At 39.5% G+C, this 13,306-nt stretch overlaps 1 protein-coding gene across 1 annotated transcript in view; it reads right to left on the reverse strand.

Moving 5' to 3' along the window:
- Positions 1–5,973: 5,973 nt before the first annotated feature.
- soga1 (suppressor of glucose, autophagy associated 1) overlaps positions 5,974–13,306 on the reverse strand; it is an 88,197-nt gene continuing 80,864 nt past the window's right edge. Inside the window, exons 23-24 of the mRNA XM_053424554.1 lie at positions 12,877–13,292; positions 5,974–12,088 (exon numbers count right to left, since the gene is read on the reverse strand). Of these exons, the coding sequence (XP_053280529.1) occupies positions 11,942–12,088; positions 12,877–13,292 (563 nt within the window). The 3' untranslated portion in view covers positions 5,974–11,941. The remainder of the gene's footprint in view (positions 12,089–12,876; positions 13,293–13,306) is intronic.

Below are 13,306 nucleotides of genomic sequence, written 5' to 3' on the forward strand. Positions count from 1 at the left end.
TACATAATAAATCACACTACATTCCTTCTGGTCTTTTATCATTATAAATGACTTTTAAACTTATTTTATTATGATATATAATCACATAGCTCACTTCTATTTATTTGCCCTCACTTGTATTTCAAAACTTTTGTTTGTGTCCCAGGTACACATATAAGCACAGGTGGATTTTGTAACATACCGATAACATATCCAGTAAACACCACACCCTGATGGTTTTGGTGTCCAGACGACTCCTCATTATCTCCTTAAGAGGATTAACTGAACATGATAAGAATGTATGGAATTCATGGCTGTGCACTGGATGGCTTCGTTTACAGTTTATGAAGATGAATAATCATTTAATTCTATTAATTTGGTTAGTTAGTAAAGATATTCACCAGCTTGACAGTAACCTAGAGACAGAAGCATCACTGCTCTTATTTGGCCTTTTGATAGCTGGTGTTCATTCACCTGACATCAGCTTGACTGGAGTGTATTGTCTCTCTAATCAATAATGGAGCCTGTGAGTCACTGATAGGTGGGACACACCTGCTTGCTCAGGGAGTAGACCAGCCAAGACAAAGAATGAGGAATATGGTCTAGATTGAAAGTGAGCCATCTCCAATACATTCTTAGTCTCCCTGTGTATGTCCTTGTGTTTGTGGGTTACTAACTTAGGACTCATGTTCAAGATCCCTGCGTGAATAAATGCATCTTTATCACATTTTGATATAAAATAATAGATTCAGCTTATAATACTTTTTATAGGTATGATGTTCAAAGTAAAAACTGGTCATCCATAGGTGTCTCCTGAGAAAAATTCATCAAGGTTACTATTTGAATCCCATTTTGGCCAAATATGTGGAGTTGCAAATTCTCCCTACGTTTACTTGGGTTAGCCAGCTTCCTCCCACGGTCCAAAGACATGCAGGTTGGAGTTTAATTAATAGGAGAGTCTAAATTGGCCGTAAGTGTGAATGTGAATTAAGTCCTGCAATATGCTTGAGACCTGTTCAGGGTGTACCCCTCCTCTTGCTAATGTCTGCTGGGATTGGCTCCAACCCCAGGAGCCTCAAACGATAAGCAGTATAGATAATAGATGGATGGATGGAAGAAAACAAATGTGGTAATTACGCATGAGAAACTGCTCGACAGTTGATCCCAAACAAGCAAAATAAGAGCACAGCACAGAACAAATATTTGAGCTTCTCTGCCGTTCAAATGTAAATCACACAGCGAAGTACAATCTCCAGTAATGACTTGCCATCACTGTAGGCTGAGTCAAACAGACAAGCTGTGTGCTTCCTTTCCCACCATTACATAACAGCTGCCGATGGTGTGATGAGAAGAGAGAAGAACAGAGGGAAGGATGAGAAAGAGGTGGAGAGGAGGAGGGAACAGACAGAGCACAGAGGAGCAGAAGATAATATGGTCTCTATTCATGCTCACAGTGGGACACAGAGTACTGTTTATACAATCACACACACACACACACACACACACACACACACACACACACACACACACACACACACACACACACACACACACACACACACACACACACACACACACACACACACACACACACACACACACGTACTGTACATACATATGCTCAGACCAGCATGCATAATACACAAACACGCAAACTAATAATGTGTTAATAGTGCTGCTGTCCTTCTGAAAAAGATGGGTTCAACAATGCTGCCATTGTGTGTTCATGAAGTCGTCGTTCTCATCTTTTTGGTGAGTGAGAGATTCCTGAAATTAATAATACTTAAAAAAATTAACTCCCTTGACATGGAATCAATTCAAAAACAGAATCATCAGTTGCAGTTGGTTAAACACGTGGACTTCCCCTTTACGAACAACATTAAATCTCTGCACTGGAAATCATTTGAATGGTAAACTTCACTTCTGGTCAAGCCAATGATTTGATCATTATCATACAATTACAAACAGCAACCAGGTCTTCCACCTCCTCATCTGTTGTTCTTTGTTTCACTCTCAGCCGGGTTATCTCTTACTGCAGGTTCCACTACTCACCACTAGATGGATCACCTTTTTTTTTTAAGTGACTGTTGCATGTTTGCATTACGTAATAAAGATTTCAGGTGGGTTTAAACTGCAGTCCTTGTTGTTGTTGGAGGGGAGATATTCACAACTAGAAAATACATCAAACCTAACAACAGTTGATCATTAAAAGCAACAGAACAATGACTTAATTAAAAAAAACAATCACAAGAAAAATGCAAAAATATCAGATAGCAAAGATTTTAAATCACCAAATGGAAATGTAAGACAGCAGTGTTTGACAAATTGCTGTTGATTCCATCGAATAAAAGGTACATAATACTCTTTCTTCTGATATCAACTTTAACATTTGTCACTGATTTACTAATCTGTTTTACGCTTTGTTGTGTACAAAGTGTAAACATGATTGAATAAAGGTTTTAAATGAATGAATGATGTATTCAGGCTAGTGCCGATCCATTTTTGTTTGCTGCAGTCTGGACATTTTTGTTTCATATGAAAGAATGTGTGAAAACATATTCTTAGTTCATGTTTTTCATTTATAATAATAGTTCTTGGGTTTGTTTAACATATGACTTGATATGACAGGATATTAATACCAAAGCCTTCTCCATGCTTTGCTTCCTAACGTGTGTTTAATCCTGTTTATAAGTTAAGAACTAGTGTGTAACTCATGGTGAACTGAAACACTAAGAGGAAGCTTCACCTAATCCAAGGTGCCTCATAAAAACTTTTCCTTTGTTGATTGCAGTAGTTTACCTACAGCCCCACACATTGGCCGAGTGTATAAGTCACACATGTGTGTATTGTCCTTTAAATGACTCTGACTACCCCTTTTATTTGATTTATGTTCTACTCCCTTTATTCACCGTTTTCATTTGAGTTTACCATACCATTATTTATTTTTGATAATCACAAAGATTTGCTGATCTGTATTCTCCCTCTGAACTCCCTCTCATTTCAATTCGTCACCATCTCTCCATCTCCAAGCGTAATACTTCCACTTCTCCTATCTCATCATTCTTTAACATTCATGAATTAATGTAAATGAATTTGAATATCCGTATTATGTGATAATATCATTTACGTATAGGATTACAGTGCAGAGTAAAGTGTATTGGGGATTCAAACCACTGAGATAACCTACCTTACAGTATTTGCACTAGTTACAACTAACTGTAACCGGTAACTATTAATTACACATTACAGAATTATCAATCTAATAATTAGAAAAATGCTGCAAAAAATGTAATTGTTTTTTTGATACTTCTGACACATTTTACTGATAATGCCTTCGCAGTTAATAAATATAGCTTTATACTCCTCAACTCTGTGAGCCGCTGCAGAAACAACCACACTGTCTTCTGGTTGTTTGCTTGTGTGTCATAAACACTCACCCAGTGTCTTTAACCTCAAGACAGGGGAAACTCTGACACCTGCTGGACAGACAATGCAGTTTATCTTGTTTGGTTTCTGTGTGTGCCTGTGTGTGTGTGTGTCTGTGTGTCTGTGTGTGTCTGACTAATGATGAGAGCATTAGCATGTTTTATTGTCCCTCTAACGTCTAATCCTGAATCCATTTGATCGACTTGTATTTATCCTGAATGCTGAACCATCTTGTGCTCAATACAGAATTTACCAAAACCACTGTAGTAACACAAGTCCATAAATTAAAGAGCAGTAAATGTATCGCTTAATATATAAATGACATGTAAATAAACATAGATATGAATACTTAAAAATAAATATTTCCTGTAATGAAGAGAAATGTTGTGATTGCATCAATAGCTTTTCCCCCCTCACAGTCAGCACAGTGTTGCGACAAAGCAAAGTGCTTTGAGATTATGGAAGTTGTGATTTTGTGCTGTACAAATTCAAATTGAATGGAATTTCAATGAACTTAGGGTCGATTTATTGATGGGTTCGATTTGTTTATGTGATTTGTTGATGGCAAGAATAAAACAGAATATCCGGCCTCCTTTTAAATTTGAAATTGACAAGAAAAGTCTGAGGAATGATCCGTTTTTTTTAGTGATAAACAATAATTAGAAAGAAAGGTGCTATGGTTAGTTGTATGGTGGATTCTTTTTATTCTGCTGACTTTTCAACTCCTAGAGAAACGGCTGAGTCTTCAGTGGCTGCTTTGAGATAACATTGACCCACTTTAGTTTAGCTTTACACACAGATCCTTATCTTTAACCTCTGCGCCTCCTGAGTCTCATTCTGCTGGTACCATGATGTCCTGGGCTGTTACACTTCATTAACATACAGTCATTAGTTTAGATGAAATTTCACTGTGAGATTTACACAAAAAAAATCTTCCCAGTGAAATAATCTGTATCCCCTCTGTTGGGAGAAAAGACAACCAGAAAGACATCTGCCTGACAACCTGAGCACGGTTAGGTTGTCAGGCAGAGGTCTGGAACAGAGGGATGGATCAGGGTTAGGGGTCAGGCAGAGGTCTAGAAAAGAGATATAGGTCAGGGTTAGGGGTCAGCCAGAGGTCTAGAAAAGAGGGATGGGTCAGGGTTAAGGGGTCAGACAGAGGTCTAGAAAAGTGGGACGGGTGAGGGTTAGGGGTCAGACAGAGGTGGGTCTGCCTTCTGTAAATCTCACCTCTGAGCTGGCTGAATTAATGGAAATCAAACAGCCCTGCAGTTAAATCTATACCTTAGTTAAGCTCCGGCAGGGATTTGAGTTCAGTTAAATTGCCTGCACAGGAAAATCCATGGAATTAACTGAGAAATTGAGATACAAGTCGATCTATATATGTTTAAATATTAATGTACTCTGATTGAGTTTTTCTCTCTCAGTTTCATGGGCAGACACTGGAGATGCAGTTCAGAATTTAATTATTCGAGGACAATCTTTAGCCAGTGCCCAATATAGAAATATCTATATTGCACTTAATGGGGAACAGTATCTCCATTTAAAAAAGCTTTTCAAGGGCAAAACATCCTCAGGTAGTTTGTGACCCTGGCCGACCTCAGTGTCTCTCCACCGGTTTGTTTAAATCAGTGTTTTTTCTTTCCTTCTTTCTTTGGAGCAAATTTTCTTCTGTATTTTCATTTCATTCTTTTTTAACTTTCGCATTTTGCTCGTTTTTCACTCCTCCCCACCCAGACTTACAAAGCACACCCGTTCTGTTGCCTCTTGGAGCCATATGGACACCTCACAGAAAATGATAATCAAATATAGATTTTGCTAAGGGTGCATTTAAACTGCTTTACGGTGAACAGGGCGTTAATTGCTGCCTAATTACTTTCTCTGTATAATTCTAGCTTTCATAGTGTGTTCACCAAATGCTGAATCTCAATAAAACACCATCTGTCCACTCTTCTCAATGGGTCAGGACTCTTCTCCACTATACCCCCAGATAATAAGCACTTTCACATTTATCTGCAGTAGTGGACAGGGCGCAAAGTCAAAGTGACTGGACCATGAAATAAAGGTAAACAAAGGAGGTTTTCACTTCCAACTCGATAATATAATTACATCAGCTTGCACTCCTCATTCATTAGTGTATAGATTAGGGAAAGTGATCTCCTGAGTGTAAATTGGCACTTAACATAAATACCAAAGTACAGTGTGTATGTAACTTAACAGAAAAGATCAGGGTGGAAGATTGTGTTTGTCAGGTGTTTAAAACCAAAGGCGTCTACGACCTGTGTGATCATAATCTTTCCTTAAGCTCAGGAGAGTAGAAGGTGGCAAATCAGAACCTTCTCTTACTGAAAATTAATATTTGTAACAAATTACCTAATTAATCGTTATGTACAAGGACTTGTTTCTTTGTCAAACTATTATTCCTCTTCATACCAAATTCCCTTCATTATTTCTGTCTCCTATCCCGGCCTTGACCTCTTCTTCATCTCCTAAAACCTATATGTAAAGCATTTTATATAAGGCAGTCCCAAAACGAAAAAAGAGACAAAAAGAGGAAAAGAAACCATCTTAAATTCCAACAAACATTTATTTGTGAATTCTATGACAAACAGGAGGCATTTATAATATTGTGTTTTGCAAGCTACATTGGTTGAAAAAAAGAAGAAAATACCCCCAACCCGTTTAAAAATCCACTTGGATCGAATGTTCTCATTGAACGTCTTCAACATTTCCTGCCATATTTCCTCGGTTTCTAAATGCACCTATGTACAGAGGAGGTGGTGTGTAAAATCAGAGAGCTACATACGTCCACAGCGACCTGCTGTTGATATTCAGCTTTTTCTCAACGAAACAAAAAGGACAGAGAGTAAAAGCCTTTCCTCTCTTTTCAAGTGGTGATGCAAGGGGGGACACATTTCCTTACTGTGCACTCGTTTCATTTAATAACTGTCATTGCATCCTCCTTTTACTAAAGAGTCAAGCATTTTTTTTTAAAAGGACAAGAGTACGTTATATAAAGCGAATATACAGGCTGTCTCTAGGTTATAGTTTAGCTATAACATTATGAACAGTAAGGAATTCATGTACATACTGCCAGAATGTAACAATCATATGAACGGTAATGGAAACATGTTAAAAAGGCTGGAGAGGTTCATGTCACAGACACAAGGGGATAAAGAGACTCTTGGTTGTGAGCTGTAAGAGCTCATCTGTCATTGGCTGGTGATGTTGAGTGACCTGTTCGTCTGTCGGCTGCAGTGACTCTATATCTGAGGGGGAGGAGCAAACGTGACACCTGGCAGGCAGGTGGAAAAGCAAGAAGGGCGGAGACACGACTGACCGACGACACGGAAAGAGTTGTATGCTGATTGCGCCATTTTAGATTCTCATAGAAAATGTGTCCAGGTTGCAGTAGGTCTGAGATCCAATAAAAATCTAACATTGTGGGAAAGTAAAAAAAAAAACATTATTACTGTGTAAAGTCATAAATCCCAATGTTCTTATGTTCAAATTAGTTAAAAACATGGAAATTCACTCTGTATTTTGTTTGTGTCCTCCATATAAGACAGTGGCAGTTTTTTTCCCCCACAACCTGACATGTGCTGGAATCATCATTCGTTTCAAATCTTCATATTCACATCATAACAACATAAGATGATGCTTGACTCAATATTAAAAAAGATTAAGTCAATGCGACATTTGTCAATTTTGAACCTATTTGGAGGTCTGGTCATACAGATGTGAAGCAAAACTAGTCTCTTAGGCAATTTGTACTTTTGAGATCCCATAGTGACTTGCAACACAGGTTATCTGTCACGATGAGAATAATAGTAATAATAGTAATGTAAACACAATTCAGTCTGCACCTACTGCAAGACCACAAATGACGACAATCTTGTTTCAGTGAACCTGGTTGGCATTGTCTCATACAGAAGAGTAAAGGCACTAAAGTGACCTTCTAATTGACCGGACGAAAGGACAATGAGACTGAAGCTCTGGTATTTACAGGCGACAGATGTGTTCAGGTGATTCATCATATTTACAATATACATGAGTCTGCGTTGTTCAATGAAGCATCTCCGAGTATATTCATAAGTGGACGAGGTAGAACAGAATCTGGTTCACTTCATTTAGGTCAGTGAGGTGGGATCATCGGCAACTTAGAAAGCTTTACATTAAATCATTACATATAAAATATCAAATGTTTTTTGTCCTCAAACTGCGGACTATTAAAATATCAAAATCACACTATTTTATTTATTTAGAGTGAATGATGCCAAAGTGTTTGAATGTAAAAAGTTTGAAAAGTATGATTAGTTTCAGATTTGTGCTTTTTTTTTTTAAACAGGCGTGCCAAAGGTTTGAGTTCAAAATCATATTCTAAAATCATCAGACCTATTATTGACATCATGTTCCGATTTCAAAACAAAAGGAACGATTTTGAGCCCAAGAAGGTTGGTTTCATCATGACAGATTCTATAGTGTATTTAGCAGTATTATTTTGTAGAATTTGCAATATATCCAAATAGCAGAATTGTTGCCAAACTTAATATTAGGGTATGATAAAGGTTCCTTTGTGGTCTCAGATGATTGATTCCGGTGTGTGGCGGCAGAGACTGTGGGACGACTGTGGGACGACTGAGTCATCAGTGGACTGTGGTCACTGCAGACTGAACCTGAGCCAGACTGGTGTCAACTGAACTGTGTGTAAACATCTCAGGATCCGTTTAGAGTTTTTTCGGCCAATATGTCGGGCAGCAGCTAAAGGGCCACATTGAAGGGAAAACTATTTTAGGTGTTTCTTAATTCTCCCTTACAAAGTTTCAAATAATGCGTCTGAACTATATTGGGCAAATATAATAACATGTCGGCGAGGTGCAGCATGTACTGTAATTTGTGAAGTGAACATAAAATAGCATTAGTGGCTCGTATTTCTCAATAGCGGCAAACTTCTTGGCTTGGGTTTCTATTTGACTGATTTTGCAGCTTTTCATTGTGCAGATATGTTCAAATGAAGATCGTTACACTGGACGTTGAGCTGCTGTGGTCATGGATGAACTATACGGTTTGATACATCGTGCCAGACCTCGGGATTCAGAACTTCACTGTAAACCTTTTGTCCTTTAAATATGCTTCCATATGTAGCTGTGTGAGACAAATGCTAACTGCTAACCAGGCCAGCGTCAACCAGAGGCTGAATATTTTACCATAATTAGAATTTTTTTTGTTGAACCAGGATTAGCAACAAGACGGGGCAGCAGAGTAGCGGATTATACTGCAGGATTGGTTTGAGAAGTTTTTTTTACGGTAGCTACATTGAAACGAGCAACAAAATCTTTTCAAAAACTACCGGTGGTAGTTGCATATACATTGAGCCTGATGGAAAATCATTGTTACATTTTTTCAAGTAGAGAAAACACACGTTCTGACGTACAGTTCCCTGTAGCTGCCCAGCTGAGGGAACCAGCTAGCTTGTTAGCGATCTTATGTATTCTTCAGATTAAATGAGCTGTATTTAAGATGAAACTCGAGACTAGAAAAACAATTGTATCCTTGAAACAAACATCACCGGAATTATCTATTTTCAGCATTTCCGTGCTTTCTATTGTTGACGTTAAATACATAACATGTATTTAAAATCAACAGATGTTTTTTCTAATTGTGTGACACTACGACAAAGCGTTGACAGATGGCAATATCATGGAAAGTAGAGCAGTGGATGTGGACGCAACTATATTACCTGTGCTTTTTTTGGGACAGTCGAAAACATTTCAACAAGGTTACATTATTCCTGTGGTCTCAGGTTTCTTGGCTAAAAACCACCTGTTGTATAAATGTGGTCGGGAATGAGACAAAACTATTCCTGTGGCAATCGGGCCAGCAGCTTCTGAAGCACAGACTGGTTTCCTACAGTTGGTTTTGTACCAGCGGTGAGGGCTGGACTGGAGACAGACAGCAGCGTTTAGACTGTGGCTTTTCCTCACTGTGTTATTTTAGATACATGCACTGTTACGGTAATGCCCTATTTCAAATTGCTGAGTCATCAAACTGTGCGCAGAGACAGAGACACCCGACTGCTGCTCCGACGCAAACTGTGGAGGAGACACATTGAAATAGACGAGAGGATCGATTGGTGGATGCCCTGTTAAAGGCAGCATCCCACAGCAGACTTTACACTAAGTAGCACCATGAGAACTCAATAGAAACAACAGGCTAGTAATCCGTAAAAACATCCATATAAAAAAACAAAAATAAACAAAAATAATTTAGCTTCCAGAAATACAATAATCCTTGGTATAAAACGAAAAACCTCATATACCCTTCTATACCTGTAAACCATTTTGTCCTTCCTCCACTGTGGTACAGTACTTTACTGTAGCTTTAGTACACAGTTATGTGCGCAGTTATGTTCACAAAAACAATCTTACCCATTTAAAGAAAAAAAGGCCTGCTGGTTTTCTTTTTCATATGGAGTCCAGTTTTGGTGTGAGCTGACTAACAGGCAGTCTGACAGGCACTTTGATTATTGGTGGATTGATTAGAAAGAGAATGATATCGCAAACAAACAGATGGGAGAAAAAAAAAACATTATAAAAATGCTCTTAGTTTACAGTACTTGTAGTTTTTGTACATAAATAATAAGTGTGCAGATATCCAACTGACTTAGGGAGACACAATTTTAATTTAGTTAAACAACATGTTTGACTAAAGTTTGAAAAATCAATAAGTAAATTAAGATTTTAGTAAAATGATTACTGATAAACTGTCAGTCCTCCGTGTGAATGCAGTGGGACATTCAGAGCTCGAAGCATCTTTTCATGTTGTTACAGCTCTACATTAATCATACTGGAGCTTCACCATCTGAGTAGCACTGAAAAACAATGACAGTTGTATTCCAGAGAGGAGAGAAATGAGGAAGTAAAAGACTTGTAGGAATGACGTAGTGGTACAAGAGGAAGCTGAGAACTGAACGGGCAAACACAACATACAGAACTGAGGAAATGTGAATGTTCTCTGTAATAAAAGAAATGCATTGACTAATATCTCCTGTCTGCTTGATGCAGTTTGAACACACTGAGAATCTGTGTTTTTTTACTATTGTCCACATCTGATCCTATGAAGCACAGAGGATAGAGATGTATTGATGAAGCAGGTCAGTGTCATCATTTCTTTATCATTATGTGACACAGATTCCAAAAGTCACAATTGCATGATTTAGTGAAGACGCACATGATTTTCTCAACTTTTTCTACAGAACAGAGATGAATGGAGTACATTTGTTGTGTTGTTCTGGGTTCTGCTAACATGTAGAAAAACTGGTACAAGAGGAGGGAGAAATATGCAGATTGGCTTTGAGGTCATTGCAATCGATGAGGAATGGTCCCCAATCAGTGCTGCAGGATTGTACACCACGTGTCTTTATCAGATGGTGGGGGAACGTTGACATCAGTGGAGAAATATCTCAAAAGTATGAAGCAGACAGGCACTTTTTCCACCTGCTGCACCTACAGACTCTGGAGGGTAAAACAAGGTTTAAGACGTGGCTACAGTGCCACAACGTGTCCCTGTATTTGCTGCCGACGTCCTTTTGGGAACTTAGTGGAGTGTTGCAACTAAACGAGCCAGGAGGGATTTTTGATGTTGCTACTTAACAACAATAGTGGGAGGTCCAGTCCGAGATGAGTGTCATGGTCTCATTAGAAGCTGACACGTCCGAACATCCATCAATGGAGTCCAACGGTGGTAATGCTGGGATACTAAGTCCGACGGCGCTGCAGAGTTTTTCCTTTTTGCGAGTTGACGAGAGACGCTGCTCTGCAAACTGAATCAGCTGTATCATCAGGACCCGAGGTAGAAGACACTCGCAGGGATGTTATTGTGCTGAACAATCTAGGTGGTACAACTGCGTTTCCCCAGCACGGCAGGCGGGTATGTGACGAGGTTGCAGATTTGCTAAGGGGACTTTAAATGTTTTTTCAGCTTTGATCAATGTCTCCTCTTCTGTTTTATAGTTCCCACAGCAACACACCGGGACAGCATCCTATCTCTCTGCTCTAACATGGCGTCATCATTGTGGAGGAGTGGTGGTGAGTGTAGGTCCAGTCCTGACATCATAGTTTAACTGGTTAGACTCTCATCAGTGGAGAGTAGATTTTCTTTTAATTAAGTGTGTTAAGATGATGAGTTTGTCTAGTTTTGTGTATTGCTGGTATTTCTGTGTTGTTCTGAATTGTTGGATTCAGTCCTTGTTATTCTACTTCAATATAACCTAGGTTTGTGTACATGTGTGTGTGTGGCAGTGAGTCTGTGGGGTAGTCTGTGCAAGCTGTGTATGTTGTGTCTGGCAGTGCGCCTGTGTGGCAGGTTGTAGGTGTGTATGTACATTTGGTGAAGGTTGTGTTTTTATGGCAGTGGTGTTCAGTGTTTGTGAAGAATCAGTATTGGTTGTGTGTTTGTGTGTGTGTGTGTGTGTGTGTTTGTGGTTGCGTGTCTTCCTGTGTGTTGCGTGTCTTTGCATGTGGCAGTAGAAGTGGCGTCACTCGCTGCAGGCGTCCTTCTTCTCCTCCGTTGCCGCCAGAGACTCTAGTGAGCGGTGCTTGCACTGCCCCAGCGAATGGCGAGCTGCTGTTCTGGATGGTCGGGCAAGGCAGGATGACTGGGCGGCGCAGTCACAGGGTGCATCCTGGGAAAGAAAGGGTGTTGTTCAACAAGGTGTGGAGAATATTTATAATGTGTTTGAAGCTTTCTTTAAGTGACACACATGCAAAAATGAATAGAATTAGTGTGATGACTAACAAGGTTCTGACAAGTTGAAACCAGAAACTGGTTTCACCAGTTACATCATACAATTATGCTGAGAGCTTTCCAGTCCAGTTTCTCATTGAATTTAATATTTTTCAGATGTTTGATGTTGAATTAGGACACTGGGGTTAAATATATAAGCAGGTGTATTAATAATACAAATTGAATTAGCTGAGACTTTCGGGTTAAACGGCATACCAGTGCAGCTTCTCACATGAACACATGAAGGAATTTATTTTGTCTCACTACACTGTAACCACAGTCTACCTGCAGCCAGATGTGTTACCTCCATAATAACTGGGTTGTTCAGAATGTGCTTCTCTATAAATATGTGAATGTTGGTAGAAATATTCAGAACATGTGATTTGTCCAGTCTTTTCAGGTTTCAAGTTGTCTTTACTCAGCTTTAAACTGTGTAATCCATCACAGTGAACACTGAATCTGTACTTATCTGTAATTGTGTAAAATTTTTGTGAAATGTTAATGCAGTGCAAACTATTTAAATTGATCTTCACACAGTGTCACAGTGATGGATTTGTTCATTTAATTAATGCAAGTTTCAAGAGTTTGCTTAGTATTGTTCAAATAGTTCAGAAACGGAGTGTTGCAAGAAAATGTGCAAATGTTTAAAGTTTGAAAAGTTAGGATTTAAACTAGCAAGGATCTTACCTCCATCCCTACTCCTGCAGCTCCGGCGTTGCTCATTGGTTCCTTCCCTCCTCCCAAGATATTAACCATCTCTTCCCCGACCGCTTGTCTCATAAACCTCTTATTAACAATCCTGGTGACACTGTCATTAGCGAGACCTCCGACCACAGCTGACATGCACTCTGGCTTGGGCTCATCCATGGTGACAAAACCCCCCGGGACACTCAGACATCGGAGTCCGCCCAGGGATTCTTTTTGCGCTCTTTCCATAGGCAGGAGGACTCCTCCCTGGTCTTGGCTGCTGCAGACACTCCTGAAGAACTCCTGGACCAGGCCACTGTACCGCTGAGTGCTGGGTTCAGATCCTGAGGCCACCGCTGCGGAGGGTTTTCCTGCGGCAGGAGATGGTCGTGCTGGACTGGCACACTGGCTGCCTCCTAATGGTAAACAG

The sequence above is a fragment of the Pleuronectes platessa genome, chromosome 6 (genome assembly GCF_947347685.1).
Source record: "Pleuronectes platessa chromosome 6, fPlePla1.1, whole genome shotgun sequence".
Classification (NCBI taxonomy): Eukaryota; Metazoa; Chordata; class Actinopteri; order Pleuronectiformes; family Pleuronectidae; genus Pleuronectes; species Pleuronectes platessa.